At 40.8% G+C, this 14,572-nt stretch overlaps 1 protein-coding gene across 1 annotated transcript in view; it reads right to left on the bottom strand.

Annotated features, from left to right (window-relative positions):
* The window catches only part of RNF17 (ring finger protein 17), a 39,564-nt gene extending 28,448 nt beyond the window's left edge, over nucleotides 1-11,116 (bottom strand). Inside the window, exons 1-9 of the mRNA XM_054271994.1 lie at nucleotides 11,040-11,116; nucleotides 10,353-10,435; nucleotides 9,612-9,670; nucleotides 8,629-8,684; nucleotides 7,263-7,362; nucleotides 6,107-6,187; nucleotides 4,606-4,703; nucleotides 3,629-3,800; nucleotides 2,234-2,310 (exon numbers count right to left, since the gene is read on the bottom strand). Of these exons, the coding sequence (XP_054127969.1) occupies nucleotides 2,234-2,310; nucleotides 3,629-3,800; nucleotides 4,606-4,703; nucleotides 6,107-6,187; nucleotides 7,263-7,362; nucleotides 8,629-8,684; nucleotides 9,612-9,670; nucleotides 10,353-10,435; nucleotides 11,040-11,116 (803 nt within the window). The remainder of the gene's footprint in view (nucleotides 1-2,233; nucleotides 2,311-3,628; nucleotides 3,801-4,605; nucleotides 4,704-6,106; nucleotides 6,188-7,262; nucleotides 7,363-8,628; nucleotides 8,685-9,611; nucleotides 9,671-10,352; nucleotides 10,436-11,039) is intronic.
* Nucleotides 11,117-14,572: the final 3,456 nt, after the last annotated feature.

The following is a 14,572-nucleotide window of genomic DNA, read 5'->3' as shown; positions in this document are numbered from 1 at the left end:
CTAAAAGGTTTGGGACCTTTGGTGTTTTTCAGCCCAATACCCATGGAGGGGCAAAGTAAGATTAATTACCTACTCTAGTTTATTTGTTCCTACAAAAACCAGATTTGGCTGCTCATTTATCTTCATGTTCATATTTAAAAACTCTTGTCTTATGCTTTCTCCCTCATGCACAGAGTACTACAGCATTCACCCAGTTTCCTCATCTATATTCAGTTTAGTTCAATATATTATTCTGCACAGAGACAAAGAATTTTCTTTCCTTTGTAAGGAACAAAACTGTAACTCAAGCCCAAAATATATGCTTCTGGTCACTGCTACACTATTAACTATTTTCTTTACCAATGAAAACCAGCAAAATCTTTTAAGCACTTTTACATTTAAACTAATGGAACTGTGAATGTAACTTAAATAAATGCCTTAACTTTTCTATCCAATTTTAATTAATGAAAACCAAAATATAAGTCGTAATGAACAGTTGTCTGGGCTTCTGGGCTTCTCTCTCACTGCCCCTTCAGGAAAGTATCACTCTTTTTTCTAGAACACTTTATGTCTACAGCATGTGTCTCGACTTCTATGCACTTCCTACTCGTGGTTTTTTTCACCTTTGGTGTAATTTTGGAGTGGCACAAGGTACATAACATCTTTAGAGCTATCCTTCATCAGGTCTCCTTTGTCCTCTGTTCAGCTGAAGTTCTCAAAAAGTTTTCCAATGAAAAAAAAATTGGATTTTGTTATGTTTCAGCTTTCTTTTAAATTGGGAGAGTGTACCATTATGCATTTAAACAGGCATCTCTGAAATTGCCATTCATCACTGACAGTATCTTCAAAACAGTGACTTGGTAGGTAGGGCCTAAGTTTTCTAAAAGAGGATTTTATAGATGGCTTTATCCATGTTCTAATTCAAGAACTCAACTAACAAGGCAGGAGGGATCCTAATTTTTGTCTCATGTTGGAACAACCCACCCAGGGATTGGCTGAGTCGCCATCCCTGGAGACATGGGGCTAACAGAGCTGGGGCTGTTCTGTCTGGAGAAGGCAAGGCACCAGGGAGATCTTACAGCACCTTTCAGAAACACAGGCACACACAAATTTTCTGCAACAGTTTAAAACCATTACCCCTTGACCTAAGGGAATGTTGATTCAGAGTAGATAAAAGGAATTTCTTACACTAAGAGTGGTGAAACAGCAGAACAAGTGGCCTGGAGAGGTGGTAAATGCCCCATCCCTGGAAAGGTTCAAGGTCAGACTGGATGGGGCTCTGAGGAACCTGATCTAGCTGAGGATGCCTTTGCTCACAGGAGGACACTTGGACTATACAACCTTTGAAGGTCTCTCTCAAACCAAACCATTCTGTGACTGTGATTTAAGACATGTAGACACTACACTGAAACACATGGCAAAGGCAGAGCTGGTAGTGTTAGATTAATGGTTGGACTCAGTGATCCTAACAGCCTTTTCCAACCTAAATGATTCTGTGATCCTACAAAAACTGTTTGCATTTAGCATGTAAATAATCAACTTGCTCAGCCTCATTTCTCTGTGCCAGTCAGAATCACACCCGCCACTGTATTCCCTGAGAGGTTCCACATCCTGAAATAAAACGGGCCTGCCCCAAGATGTTCCAAAGGAGCACCATCTTTGTCCTGTCCCTCCATCATTTTCCAGTGTGGCCTTTATGCACTAGGAACTGCAGCACTCTTGGCCAGCCTTATGATCAAGCTGCACAGGGTCAGGTGTACCTCAGCTGTGACCTACTTTCTTACTCACTTCTCTTACAGAAATCATCAGTGGCTTCCAGTGAGGACAGCACGGCAACTGGGATTTTCCACAACTTTCTTTAGACACCAGCAGTCCAAAAAGCATTTTACGCTTCCTGAAGGTCAGAAACTGACTCACTAAAAAAGTAATTAAGCCCTTATTCTCCCAATTTATTTCTATTTGTAAGGAAAGGAGGATTTCAGAAGTGGCAGAAGTCTGCCAAGGGTTTTTAAAATGCGTATGTATTTACCTGTACTTCAGCAAATTGTATGTGTTTTCTCTCCCATGCCTCACATAAAGGCTACTGCCTACTTTTAATGAAGAGTTTCTACTTATGCCTAAAGTAGTTTTTCAGTCAATTGCAAGTGAAGAAGCTCAACTTCTGTTGTTTAACTGTTCCATAAATAGTTTTTGGAATTAAGATAACCTGTGCCTCTTTTTACCTCCCTGTATATCTCCCACTCCAGTCATTTACCTTGAAAGTATTTTGTCCTTTAAATTCTTCACTCTTGAGAGCTCAGTCTCCACTGGCAACTTCAAGTCATAAATAATCTGAAATGAAGAAGTACAATCTTAGCTTCCAGTAAATAGGAAGTTATACAAGCACTTATCTATAGCATGACACCTTAAATTTTATGGTAAAAAACCCCAAGAGTTTAGCCAACAACCAATTCTCAAATATGTCTCTTGCCTTATTAACACTTAATGGTTGGGATTTTGTAATCTAAGCATGCAAACAGAAGCAAAAGTCAGATACTCCTTTTATTTCAATATCTAATCAGAAAGTCATCTCTAAGTAAAAAGGCAGGCCTATGAGAGGGGAGTGGTGGCTGCCAGTTCCCAAAAAAATCAGTGGTGAGAGAAGTAAATGCTAGAAAAAAAGGAACAACTAGATGTCTTTTCTGAGTCAGAAGACCCAGTTTCTTCAGCTGGAAAGTGACAGATGCAGAGTAGATGATTCTGAAAAGCACATTTCTTCAAAGAATGACAAGACCAATTATTCATTCCTTTTCTCAACACAAGGACTACAAAGGCTCCAAATGAAATAATTGAGTGGCACATTTTGAAATAACAGAGGAAGCTTTTTCACATAAACCTCATTTTAAATAGTGAAAGGTGGAACTCACTGCCACAACCTATGCCTATGTACATACAATGCACATACCTACACACCCATGCACATTGCCACAAGCTCTACAATGACATTAAAGATGATGTTCCACAATCTTATGACAGAATAAGGTAATGCTTGTTCAGTGTAATGAGCCTGATGTATCCTATTGATACTAAAATCCTCAACCTTCAACTTCCCCAGTTTCTTGGATGCTCCCTCCAAGCATCTCTCCTCTCTGCTGTCAGACAGGAGACTCCAGAGGATATCTGCTCTGATACAGCATGGCAGGTAGCATGGATTTCTATGAACAGCAGATGTGATGGGGAAAAAGAACAAAAGTAAAGGCCTGGGACCAAGAGGATCAAGTGAGCGTGGCCATGAATTCTGGAGTAGTTCAGTGAGAAGGATGAAGAGCTCTGGAATAAAAAATGCTTAAGAAACTGAACTGATCCAAACATCATCTTTTCACTGATCGGCACTGTGCCAGTTTTCCTATCTTCCCCCTCCATTTCCTGTTTCAGATGCCAAACTCTTCAAGGTAAGAACCACCTTCTTTTGCTTCCTCTATCAGTCACCCGACTGTAACTTGTGACTAAGACCAAATAAAAATTCTGTGTCTGTGAAGAAGCAGGGTAAGAATATAACAGCCCCAAAATGTCAGCACTGAAATCAGCAAACTGGGACCACAAACTTCTAATCCAAATTTTAATATATTCCTTAAAAATAAATTATTTCACAGTGCAAGAAGGTTACTACCTGAGCGAGATCACAACAGTTTCTCAGAGCATGTGAAAATTTTAATTCCTTTGCTGTCCTAATGGCACCAATCAAGTGCTTCTTCTTCTCTTCAATGATTTCCTTCGTTTTTGCAATATTAGAAATGTAGTTGTTGATGTTCTCCTTTAATTCTGCGAATGATTTCCTTTTCCTGTGTTAAAAACATTACTTTTCACAGAATTTAATATGCACTCAGCTGCACAGACTCAAATTTGAACTGCTACACACAGCTGCCAGCCACACAATACAAAGTGGATACATCTCACACACAAAGCTCATCTCCCCCAAACAGTGAGAAGTACAGGCATGGGAAATGCACTCTGTAATTGGAGAAACCACAAAAGTTAAGGAGGTCACACTGAAAATATATTTATTAATTAAATATTTGGAGCACTCTTCCATTTCAACCTCCTGGTATTTCCAAACACATCCAACTGAAAAATAAACAGTTGAATCTTACAATTTATTCTACTAAGGTAGAATTAAAGACCATCCCCCTCAGAGGCTCTTCTGGAAACCTGAGCTTTAACACCTCTCTCCCCCCAGTCTGAACACATAAATATTTGTGAAGATCCAGAAATGAAGTGTCCCTGCACTTTTATCAGCTTGAAAATGTGCAGGAAGTAAATAAAAAAACCCCTGCTATCCCCGCTGTTAAAATTTATCATCCACTAATAAAAGTATTAGAAAACCTCAAAATTGAGCTTTTTCAGAAAATTAACATTATGGGTAATTTTTCTTATCCTTTTAAGAGCAGAGGCAGCATAAGCTAGTGTTTTCCAACCATGCAAACCAGCTCCAAGATGCCACAATGAAAAGGTAAAAACAAAAGACAGGTACTACAAAATACTGCTACAAGAAAGTTCTAAACAAAATTTTACTCTTTCACCTGAATTAGGACAAGATTTATGGTAAAAGCAACTCACCCATGCCATACTACAAAACTAGATTACTACCTTGACAGAAGAGTAATAAGTTCATCAAGTGTTCTATCTGCAGCTTCTGTAACTTTGTCTTTTTTATGCTTTACTTTCAACTCCAAGTATTCCAGCACCTATTTTGTTCAGTACGAATAAACACGCATTATTTCATTATTATTTTATTACTCTCACAATACTATTACTACTGCTTTTAAAATTCAGAACAGAAGCAATGAACAGTAAGACACTGATGGATACCCCAGCAGACAGTTACATTAAACCACTTATAGCTCATTACAACTCTTGTTTTCTCTAACTTGGAGTCAGCAGGCACTGTTTGAATCCCCCACTGAAGCTTTTATGTTTAGGAAGAAACACACCGATCTTGGGCCCAATGTCTCACTGTCCTTACCTGACCTTCAAACCTGCACCATACACAGATAACAGCACGCTGAGATTTCTACTGTTTTTTAAAACTCATTGTGAGCATAAAGGGAAAATTAAAAAAAAATTCTTCCTCTGGCCAAACAGTTTTGTTACTACAGTTACATTGAATGAAGAGACTATGGGAAAAAAAACCTCAACAGTGCAATACTGCTTTGGCAATTTCTCAGTCTTTGTTGAAAACCTGTTGCAAGACCACAGTCTTGGTGTTATAATATAATACCCATGGGTTATTATATTATAGCTGCTGAAATGGGAAGTTTTTACAATATGCCACCAGTGTATGAATTAGGAATTCAACATAGCTTTGCTTAACAGAAAGCCTGGCCATTAGAAAGGTAATGGAGAACAGGCCTCACTGACACTTCCCACCACATTTACCAGAACTAAGTTTTTGAAACATTAAATACTTCTATACTGTGTATCTTACAAGTAAAATGCAAATAGATGACAAAGAGAGAACTGCAAGCTTTTCTGCAGCACATTCAAACATTTAAGAAGAGCTGAAGTTTAAATAAATTAATTATCATTGATAAAATTTAAAAGGTAATTAATAAAACCTATTAACAACATAGCTGGTGTTCTAGGATTCTTCCTATGTTTTATACTGTGCATATAAATTGCTTGATTTACATTTTTCTGCACATTCTGTTGCATTTTTTACTTCTCCTGCCCTCATAACATCTTTTCCACCTTTAAGTGCAGAAAGAGGCACACTAGAATTTAAAAGTCGGACTAGCTGCTAGAGTAAAAACAAAAGCTGAACTTTTCCCTGATCCAAGGAAACACAAACTTAGTACTTAAAGACTGGCTTGCATATGGTTCTGTTAAATGTATGTATTGACCAATTAACTTTAAATTATGCACAAACTTGTGTACTCCTCTGCAGAGTACTTCTCAGACTGTAGCCTGGACTTTAGGGCTGTGTACTCAGAGAAACAACATGGAACAGTTAAAGACAAAAGAGTTAAGAAAACAAAGGCAGGAAAAGCAAATTTCAATAATGCATTAATGTGTGACCACCCACAACAAAAACCTCCAGTCTAGGAGAGGACTGATTATTTAATGATTTATTTAACTAAATTTCACCCACCTTGCTTGCATCATGGAAGTGGCCAAGATTACTAACAGCTATGCCCAAAGCTTCATCAATATCTGGCCCAGTGTTGTTCTCCTGAGGAAAAGTTTGCCAATGAACATAAAAGTTGCTTGCACAACTAAAAGACAAGAGGGTCTACAACCATTTGCCATTTTGACAGAAGCATTTGATGTGGATGACTGATGAGCTATGTGAAGACTCTGAGCAGCTCCATAATGGCCATCAGACACAAAATACTTGGCTTACCTGAATTTCACTGAGAACATTTCCGCTGTAGTATTTTTGAAACAGAGCTAAATTTGTTTCTTAAAACAATTTAATTGCATACTCACATACAAAAACCAAATTAAAACAGTAAATGAAAAAAAAAAAGCAAAACAAAGTTACTAATACAGAGAAAAGAAAACATGGGAGATAGAAGAATGGGAATACTGCAGCCTAGAACAAAACTAAAATATTTAGGAATATCACTTGGAGAAAACCCCCCAAAAAACATAGCTAGCTTCCAGTAGTTTGCCGATACAAGGAAACCATTTTCAACCTTTAACAGGCACTGTAACAAAACTACCAAAGAAATCACAGACATTTGCAAGGTCAGTGTACAGGACAACATTCACAGAAGAAAACACGACTGGCAGTGGATGTACAGTTCCTTTACATTTTGAAACATCCACAACTTATGTTTTCTGGTCTAAAACCTCACAAACCTATTCAGAAAGACGAGGTTAGGAAATTTAACAGAACGTAAAGAGGTACATTAGTCCACCAACCTTGTTGCCCTGAATTACTGTTTTAAGGATGTGAACATGAGCCTTGCAGATGCCCCAAATTTAAAAACAAATAAAGAAGTCCCCAACTCAAATGTTGTGAAGCCTGGGGTATCTTTTAAGAAAAGCTAAATTCAAAATACATAATTTCACAGCAGCTGGATAGACCTAAGTGTCTTCAGCTGTGATCTCACTGGGGAGTCTGAGCTGCACTCATTTTGTCAAGTTATCTTATGAACACTGTAGCTGCACATCCCTATGGTAAGACAGAACAGTAGCAAGAAACTGTTAAGGGTGCAGAGTTTTTTGTTTTACAAAGTACACTATTAACTATGCATATACCAAACCAGGCGAGAATATAAGGAAATTCCATGTTAACACACCATGTCAGATGATGGAGCTAGAGCTGATCCATCACTCAGCCCACCATTGGAAGAAAATGGGTACTGAACATTTTTCTCTTTGATATTGTGACTGAAGGGCCTGCAAACAAAAAAATTGTAAAGAAAGGACCTATGCATTTTAAATAAAGTACCAAACTTCCTACAAATACTTCACAAGAGTATTTCAAAATCTATCATTAAATACATATATAGACCTATTTACGTAACGAATTAATTCACACATATAGCACATACTCCATTAAAAAAAAAAATCTAATTTTTACTATAATCCCCTTAAATGCAGCTATTTTTCATTTGACTATTTTGGCAAGGCTGAACAAAATCTTAGCAGCTGGTAGTGATTCTTATCCTCAGTGAGAGTAAATGCATGACTATGAATATTCCAGGATTCATTTTTCATTTGTTACTGTTAAAATCTTTAGAATACATGACCAATGACACCAAAACCATTTACTGGCAACCTGTTAGGAAGGCTCTTAAGTTTTATGGCATGATGACCTCAGCTGCTCTGCTGCATCAGCTAACAAGACTCCCACAAAAGCAGCCTGCATAAACCAGCCTTATTCCAGGAAGGAAGCCCTGTGTTGTTCTTCCTGGGCTCAGTTTGCTGTGTCTGACCAACAGTGAGAGCATCTGGAGAACTCTGCTGCAGAGACTGACAGCCACACATGAAATCTTTCACTTTGGGCAAGGTTAGCAGTGCATGTTACATGCACCAAACTCAGAAGACAAATTTCCTGCATCTTCCTTTCAGAACAGGTTCCTTACGCAAGAGACCTGAAAAAATTTTCTGGGACTCTTTATTTACATGAACACCAATCTCCACAGCAATAACACTGCAGAGGGAAGACAGCCACTTCCAGACTTCCTTCAGGTTCACACTGACTGGGCAAATAAACAAGTGAATGTACTTTAGATTTGACAAGACCACAGAATATTGCTGGCATAATCTTCATATAGCTGTGACTGGTTATCGAAACAGAAGGGGCAATGGGATCAGCAGGTATTGAGGGGAAGGAGGCAGAGTCCTTCCCACCACAGCCTGGCAGTTCAGCAGATCTCTCTCCCTCTGAACCCTTATCAGCCATCTACCACAGCGCTTAAAACTCTCAGTTTCACACATTTTCAAGCCAAACCAATTTGTTTTTCACTGCCTCTCAATGAAATGATACTTGTACTCAATGTGTTACCACAGTATCAGATACTCATACCAACAACAACATTATTGAAGTTTAAAGAACACACTAAAAAATCAGCCCAAGGAAAATGTCTGGAATCACTTACTTGGTCAAATCTTCCCTCATGCTGGCATTTAAAGACATGGAAAGATTTAATAAAGGTTTACCTTGCTTGTCTTTCCAAGCTGCTGCCACAGAGCCCAAATTTAAAGTCCATTTTGTTCTAAATTCAGGGAGGAAAAGGAAAACAAATTAAACCATAGCCTTACAGCCCAATCCCAGGGAAAGGTATTCTACAAACTTATGTTCACCTTCAGTATCCACCCCTGCCCACCATTTCAATTAGACCAAGCTTCAAAGTAAGTGCTGTTGAACTGTACAAGGGGAGGTCTAAGGAAAGGGCTCCAAAGTGGAGCATCTGTAGCCATCAATGCACCTTTGTGATAAATAAAAAGTGTTCCAGGTAAAAGGAATCCCAACTTCCTGTTCGCAATCAGTATTTTCCCCATTATTATGCAAAACTCCTAAAATACTGGATTCCTGAACCAGATTCTACAATGTACTTTTTCACTAAGACTTAATTTCAGGGCTCAAGTGCCAAAGATCTGACTCACTTGTAAATGCTAAACCTGACTTTCATAAGATGAAAAAAAGGCATTTCATGTTTGTCCAAAATATAAATTCTGATGAAACAATGGCATTAACATGTCATAGGCAAGGCTTTTTTTTTAAGATGCAGAAGCAGAAATTGTCAAAATTTATGCACTACTGGGCAAAGTGAAGTTGTTTTTTCCAGTATCTTTTAAATCTTTATGTACAGAAAATGTAGGTATTAACGAGCTGCTTTCTTGCACACAGTGTGCACACAAGAGGGTGGAACAGATCTGGCAACAAGGGGCACTAATGAGAATTGTAAAAAACAAACCTTCCTAAACCCAGGCTCTGAACAGCTGACACGCACTACACAGCAACACTGTGTAATGAGAAATGCTAGCAAGCACCTGCTGGGGATGTAGGTGGTCAGACCCTGAACCCAGAGGAGGCCTGAGCCTGCTTTAATCACTCTCAGTGAAAATACACAAGCTCCTATAAAATTGCTACTTCACACCACCACAGTGACTACTGAACTGAAAGCTTTAGATCAACTTACTTCTGCAGAAGAGAAACAAAACAAATCAGTGTCTTCATCCTTCCCATCACCTTGCAACACTGTAAAAACAAGCACAGAAAAACCCACTCCTGTAGGGCATCCTAATCCATAAGACAATAGGAATACACCATCACCAGTGTAGTCTTCTAAATAGTATTCAGCAAGTCAACAGGAATTAGAATCCTGACTTTTTTTAATAAGAGAATTTAAGAGCTAGGAATAGAAATCCAGATGGATGGATATAAAACTTAGCTGAGAATTACAAAGACTGACTTGTGTTTACTGATTAGGGCATTATCTGCTATCTTTAGCTATATATATTGTTACTACATTCAGTTCAGGATAACCATAGGAAAGGAAAAAAGGCAAAAAACCCCACACCTTCAAAGAGCATAGTTAAGTACCAGAAAAAACATTGCTTCATGAAAACCCATAAATACTATGCATCCCATACCATTTTTCAATTCTTGGAAAAAAGTTACTCATGCAGAAAAACCCAGAAAAATGAGGTTTCTTTTAGAACAAAGTTGACAATCACTTTGTCAAGAAAAGGAGCTGGAGAGGAATCAAAAGGAATTGATTGTTCTTGCTAACTACTGAAAAATAGCAAATAAACAATGTGTTAATCAAATCCAGCAGCTCATCTACTGTCCTTAACAGGTCATATAAAATAAAAATTAACAGTGAGCTGTGCACACAATAAAACTACTGGAAATAAAAAGATCCCAAAGCCTTCCTTACCTTCTGCACTGATGGTTTTTGACATATGACACAAATCACCATTTCTCTGATATGCCTGCTCTTCTAGTGGCTTAGGACACTGCCTTCAGAGGTAAAAGTAAAGATTTAGGATCATCAAGAATATTAGTAAGAAACCAATTCTGACTTCCAGCTGTTTCAAAGCTAAGCTCATCCACCTTTACCAAATGACTTTATGAAGAAGCTACAGTTAACAAAACACACCACAAAAAATGTTACCCTCTCTTAACTAGGGAAGTACTTTAGCTCTGGGACACTGAACTCACCATACAAAAAGGTGATACTACAGCTGCTAGGCATGCAGTATTTCAGGTAACTAGAATCAGCATAAATAAATTGTTATGCAATCAGTTTAATTCAGATTCATTATAGTTATTTAAAAACTACTGAATAAACCAACAGAGCTAATTTGTAAAAAATACATACAGACCAGTATGACACAGTATCTGACACCATACCAAATTGCATTAAAACTGTCTCTTTCCATGAACCTACTCCAAATACGGAAACTTCACACAAACTGAGTATTTCACTCACATACATAACACAGAAAAACAGTCTCACAACACTGCAGAACACAAACTTTCTACATTTTCTCAATTCTATTTCCTGGTAACTGCGCTGCCAGAGCTTGAAAATATTAAAGCCACCATCTCGAAATCCACATACCTCCCACCTTTCATTCGACTTCTGGGAAGCTCTCCATTACTATCACCCAACAAGGAGAACTCTCCCATTCCACTCATGGTGCCTAATATTTAAAAAAAAAGAAAAAAAGAAAAAGGAGACAAATTACTTTCAACCCTTCAACATAGACTAGTTCATCACTTGAGCCAACACTATACACTATAGGTTCACGTCATTTTGCTAAGAGCAAAATGGAAGTGATAGACAGAGAAATGGTATCATATACACCTATGTTGTACTGGATTCTTACACACCCATTTCTTCCTTGGAAAGCAAATCTAAATGGAACAGATCAGCAGCCTGCCCTGCACTGCTCAGCTGCTCCACCCCGATCCACCTACCACTGCTGGGCACTGCAGGAAGCTCCCGAGCTCCCACCACTGCTGGGCACCGCAGGAAGCTCACAGCTCCAGCCACTCCTGGATACCATAAGAACCTCCCAAGCTCCTACCACTGCTGGATACCATGAGAAGCTCACAGCTCCCACCACTGCTGGGCACCGCAGGAAGCTCACACACAGCACTGCTGGGCACCGCAGGAAGCTCCCAAGCTCCCACCACTGCTGGGCACCGCAGGAAGCTCACAGCTCCCACCACAGGAAGCTCCCACTACTGCTGGATACCATAAGAAGCTCACAGCTCCCACCACTGCTGGCACCGCAGGAAGCTCACACACAACACTGCTGGGCACCGCAGGAAGCTCACAGCTCCTACCACTGCTGGATACCATGAGAAGCTCACAGCTCCCACCACTGCTGCCCTCCCACCTCCCTCCTGAGCGCGTACCCTCAAAGGATGGTTTCACCTTACTGCAATTCTCCCCATACTCGCTCCCTACCTACAATCCATCCCCCGTACGGACCCCGACTCCCTTCCCGGGGGACTGCTGCCGCCCCGCACCTTCCGTGGTTTCTCAGGCGGTAGTTTTGGGTCCCTGCCCCACAGGAGCGCGCTCTCTCTCTCTCTCTCTCTCTCTGTCCCCGCGGCGCTGCGGGCGGGCTCAGGGACGCGCGGCCGCCGCTCGCGCACCGCGCCCACTCTCCGCGCCACCGCGCCGGGCCCCTCGCGCGCCAAAATGGCGGCCGGCCCGGGGCGCCTCTCGAGGCGGCCGCAGCCAATCGCGGGCGGGCGCGAGGGGCGGGGCGGCCGCGTGCGGCTGGGTCACTCCGCCGTCGTGCCCCATGGCGGCGGCCGTGATATGGGCGGAGCGTGGTACGCTGCGGGCCCGGATGGGATAAGGCCTGCTGTTCGCTCGCTATTTCAGCAGCGACATCGGGGACAAAATCGAGAGAGTGGGAGGTAGAAACTCGTGGGTTGAGTTTAAGGCGGTTTAATAGAGAGAGCAAACGCTACGCGCATAAGCAAAACAAAACAAGGGATTAATTTATTGCTTCTCATGGGCAGGCAGGTGTTCGGCCATCCTCGGGAGAGCAGGGACCCACCACGTACAGTGGTAACTTGGGAAGACAAAAGCCATCACTCCAAACATCCTGCATTCCTTTCTTTCCCAGCTTTGTACACTGAGCCTGATGTCAGATGGTCCGGAATGTCCCTTTGGACAGTCGGGGTCACCTGTCCTGGCTGTGTCCCCTGTCCTGGCTGTGTCCCCTCCCAGCCTCTGATGCACCTACAGCTTCCTCACCAGTTCAAAACCTGACAATACAAAAGCAGAAAAGGCCTTGGTTCTGTGTTAGCCCTGCTAAGCAATTACAAAACTGTCTCTATTATCAGTGCTCTGCTCGGCACAAATCCAAACCACAGCCCTATACCACTGTTACTACACCAGCCAAAACCAGAACACTAGATTATAAACCATTAAGTCCTTGCTTTGGGGTTACTTTATTCTACATGCATTCTCTTTACTTGCAGAAGCAGCAAGATATGTTTGTGCAGTGTTTTGCCACTCATGTTTTGGTTGTCACAAATGTAGCATGATACTGTCCAGCTGTCTGTTTAATCACCTCTAGTGCAATACAATTAAGTTTTAACATTCAAGATACATTGATTTTCCTCTGCTGATGTCCAGGTGTTAACATGATAAGTGTCTTGTTAGAATTGACCTGTTAAGGTTTTGGGCTTGACATACTCAGGGAAAGGTTACCAAAAGCTTATCAAGGCTACCAAAACTTACCAAGAAGGACATACCACTGATAGTGGGCACAGGGAATGCTGAAACACAAACCTTACTCAAAGTTTTCTTAATAACAGGGTGTACTGCAGTTGGTGTGGCCAAGGCAAACAGTATTTGTATGGAAAAGAGCCAGAAGAGGAGAGACTATGGGCCTGTGTGCTGAAAGGACAGGAGAAGAATTTCAGGAGTAATGAGGCAGAAAGCATGAAGAAAGGAGCAATGAAGTTCAAAAATTACACAATTCTATGGAGTAGGGCCTCATCCATTGTTTGGTAAAACACCCAAATCAAACAAGTTTGCATGGGTTTTTTAAAATCTACACTTGAATGAGCCTGATCTTTGTGTGTAGGGTAGAACTTTTGAGAAGTTATCCTCAAACTCATTTCCCTTCTAAATAATTTCACTCAGATGGGAAGAAATTAATCATCTCTCTCTATGTTACTCATAAGAACTAAACCCCCTTCTCCTGCTCTGTGAATACCAGTGTTTCTGGTTCTTCCTTCGCTTTTCTGCAATGAAGCTAAAATCTAAGGTGTTTTCTCAACATGTATTTAGATTTGGAAATTGCTTCCTCTGCTTCCAAGGTGAGGGCAGGCTTGCGCACCCAAAATTTTGTTTTCATCTTTCTTAGTATGTGTTAATTCCCATTTAAAATCTAACTCACAAACAGTTTCTTAAGATCATAATGAGTAACAGCTGAGGAGTAAAATGTAGGATTGGTGATGGCAGACCTGCTGTGGATGTAGCAGAGAAAGGGAAATGATAGGAAGGTTGGCTTGATTAGAGGTCTGAATGCAATGTTAAAGCAGCAGAACATGATTATCTGAAAAACAGTGTAACTAGCTGTAAGAAGCCTAATTAGCTCTTTGGTGGGAAGACAGCTTATTCTTGCTTATATTTTAGTTAAGTGAATAATAGCAACACATTCCAAAGTAATAGTTTTCTTTTTATTAATTGTGTAAAAATTTAAAAAAATACGGCTTCACATTCTGCTCTCCATGTCTTTACAGAGAATTATAAAGACGTGCATACAGGTTATGTATCATGTATATATTGTGGGTTTTGATTGCTCTGTCGGCCTGTATCTGAAAGAATAAGTGAACGTACACATCGTCTCTTCAGTTTTGCGCTCACACCATTCTGAAAATCTGAAGAGAAAACGGGCGGTTCGGGTAATCATTCCTACAAAAGCAGTAGTTATCCTGGAAGGAAGGCACAGCTTGTGCCTGTGCACAGAGGGCACCACCGATGTCCCCTAGCTTTCGGCGGTGCTGCGGGAGCGGAGGGCCGGTGTGTCGCGGCGGGTCCCCACGAGGTGGCAGCATGGCCTAACGCTGCCCGCGCCCGCCCGCCGCTCGCTCGGCTGCCATCGAAGGATGCTGCTG

Source organism: Melozone crissalis, unplaced genomic scaffold, assembly GCF_028551555.1.
Source record: "Melozone crissalis strain CALT ecotype California unplaced genomic scaffold, PUWL_Pcris_2 ptg000013l_1, whole genome shotgun sequence".
Lineage (NCBI taxonomy): Eukaryota > Metazoa > Chordata > Aves > Passeriformes > Passerellidae > Melozone > Melozone crissalis.
The sequence above is the reverse complement of the archived record's forward strand: the minus strand, read 5'-3'. Positions and strand labels throughout refer to the sequence as shown.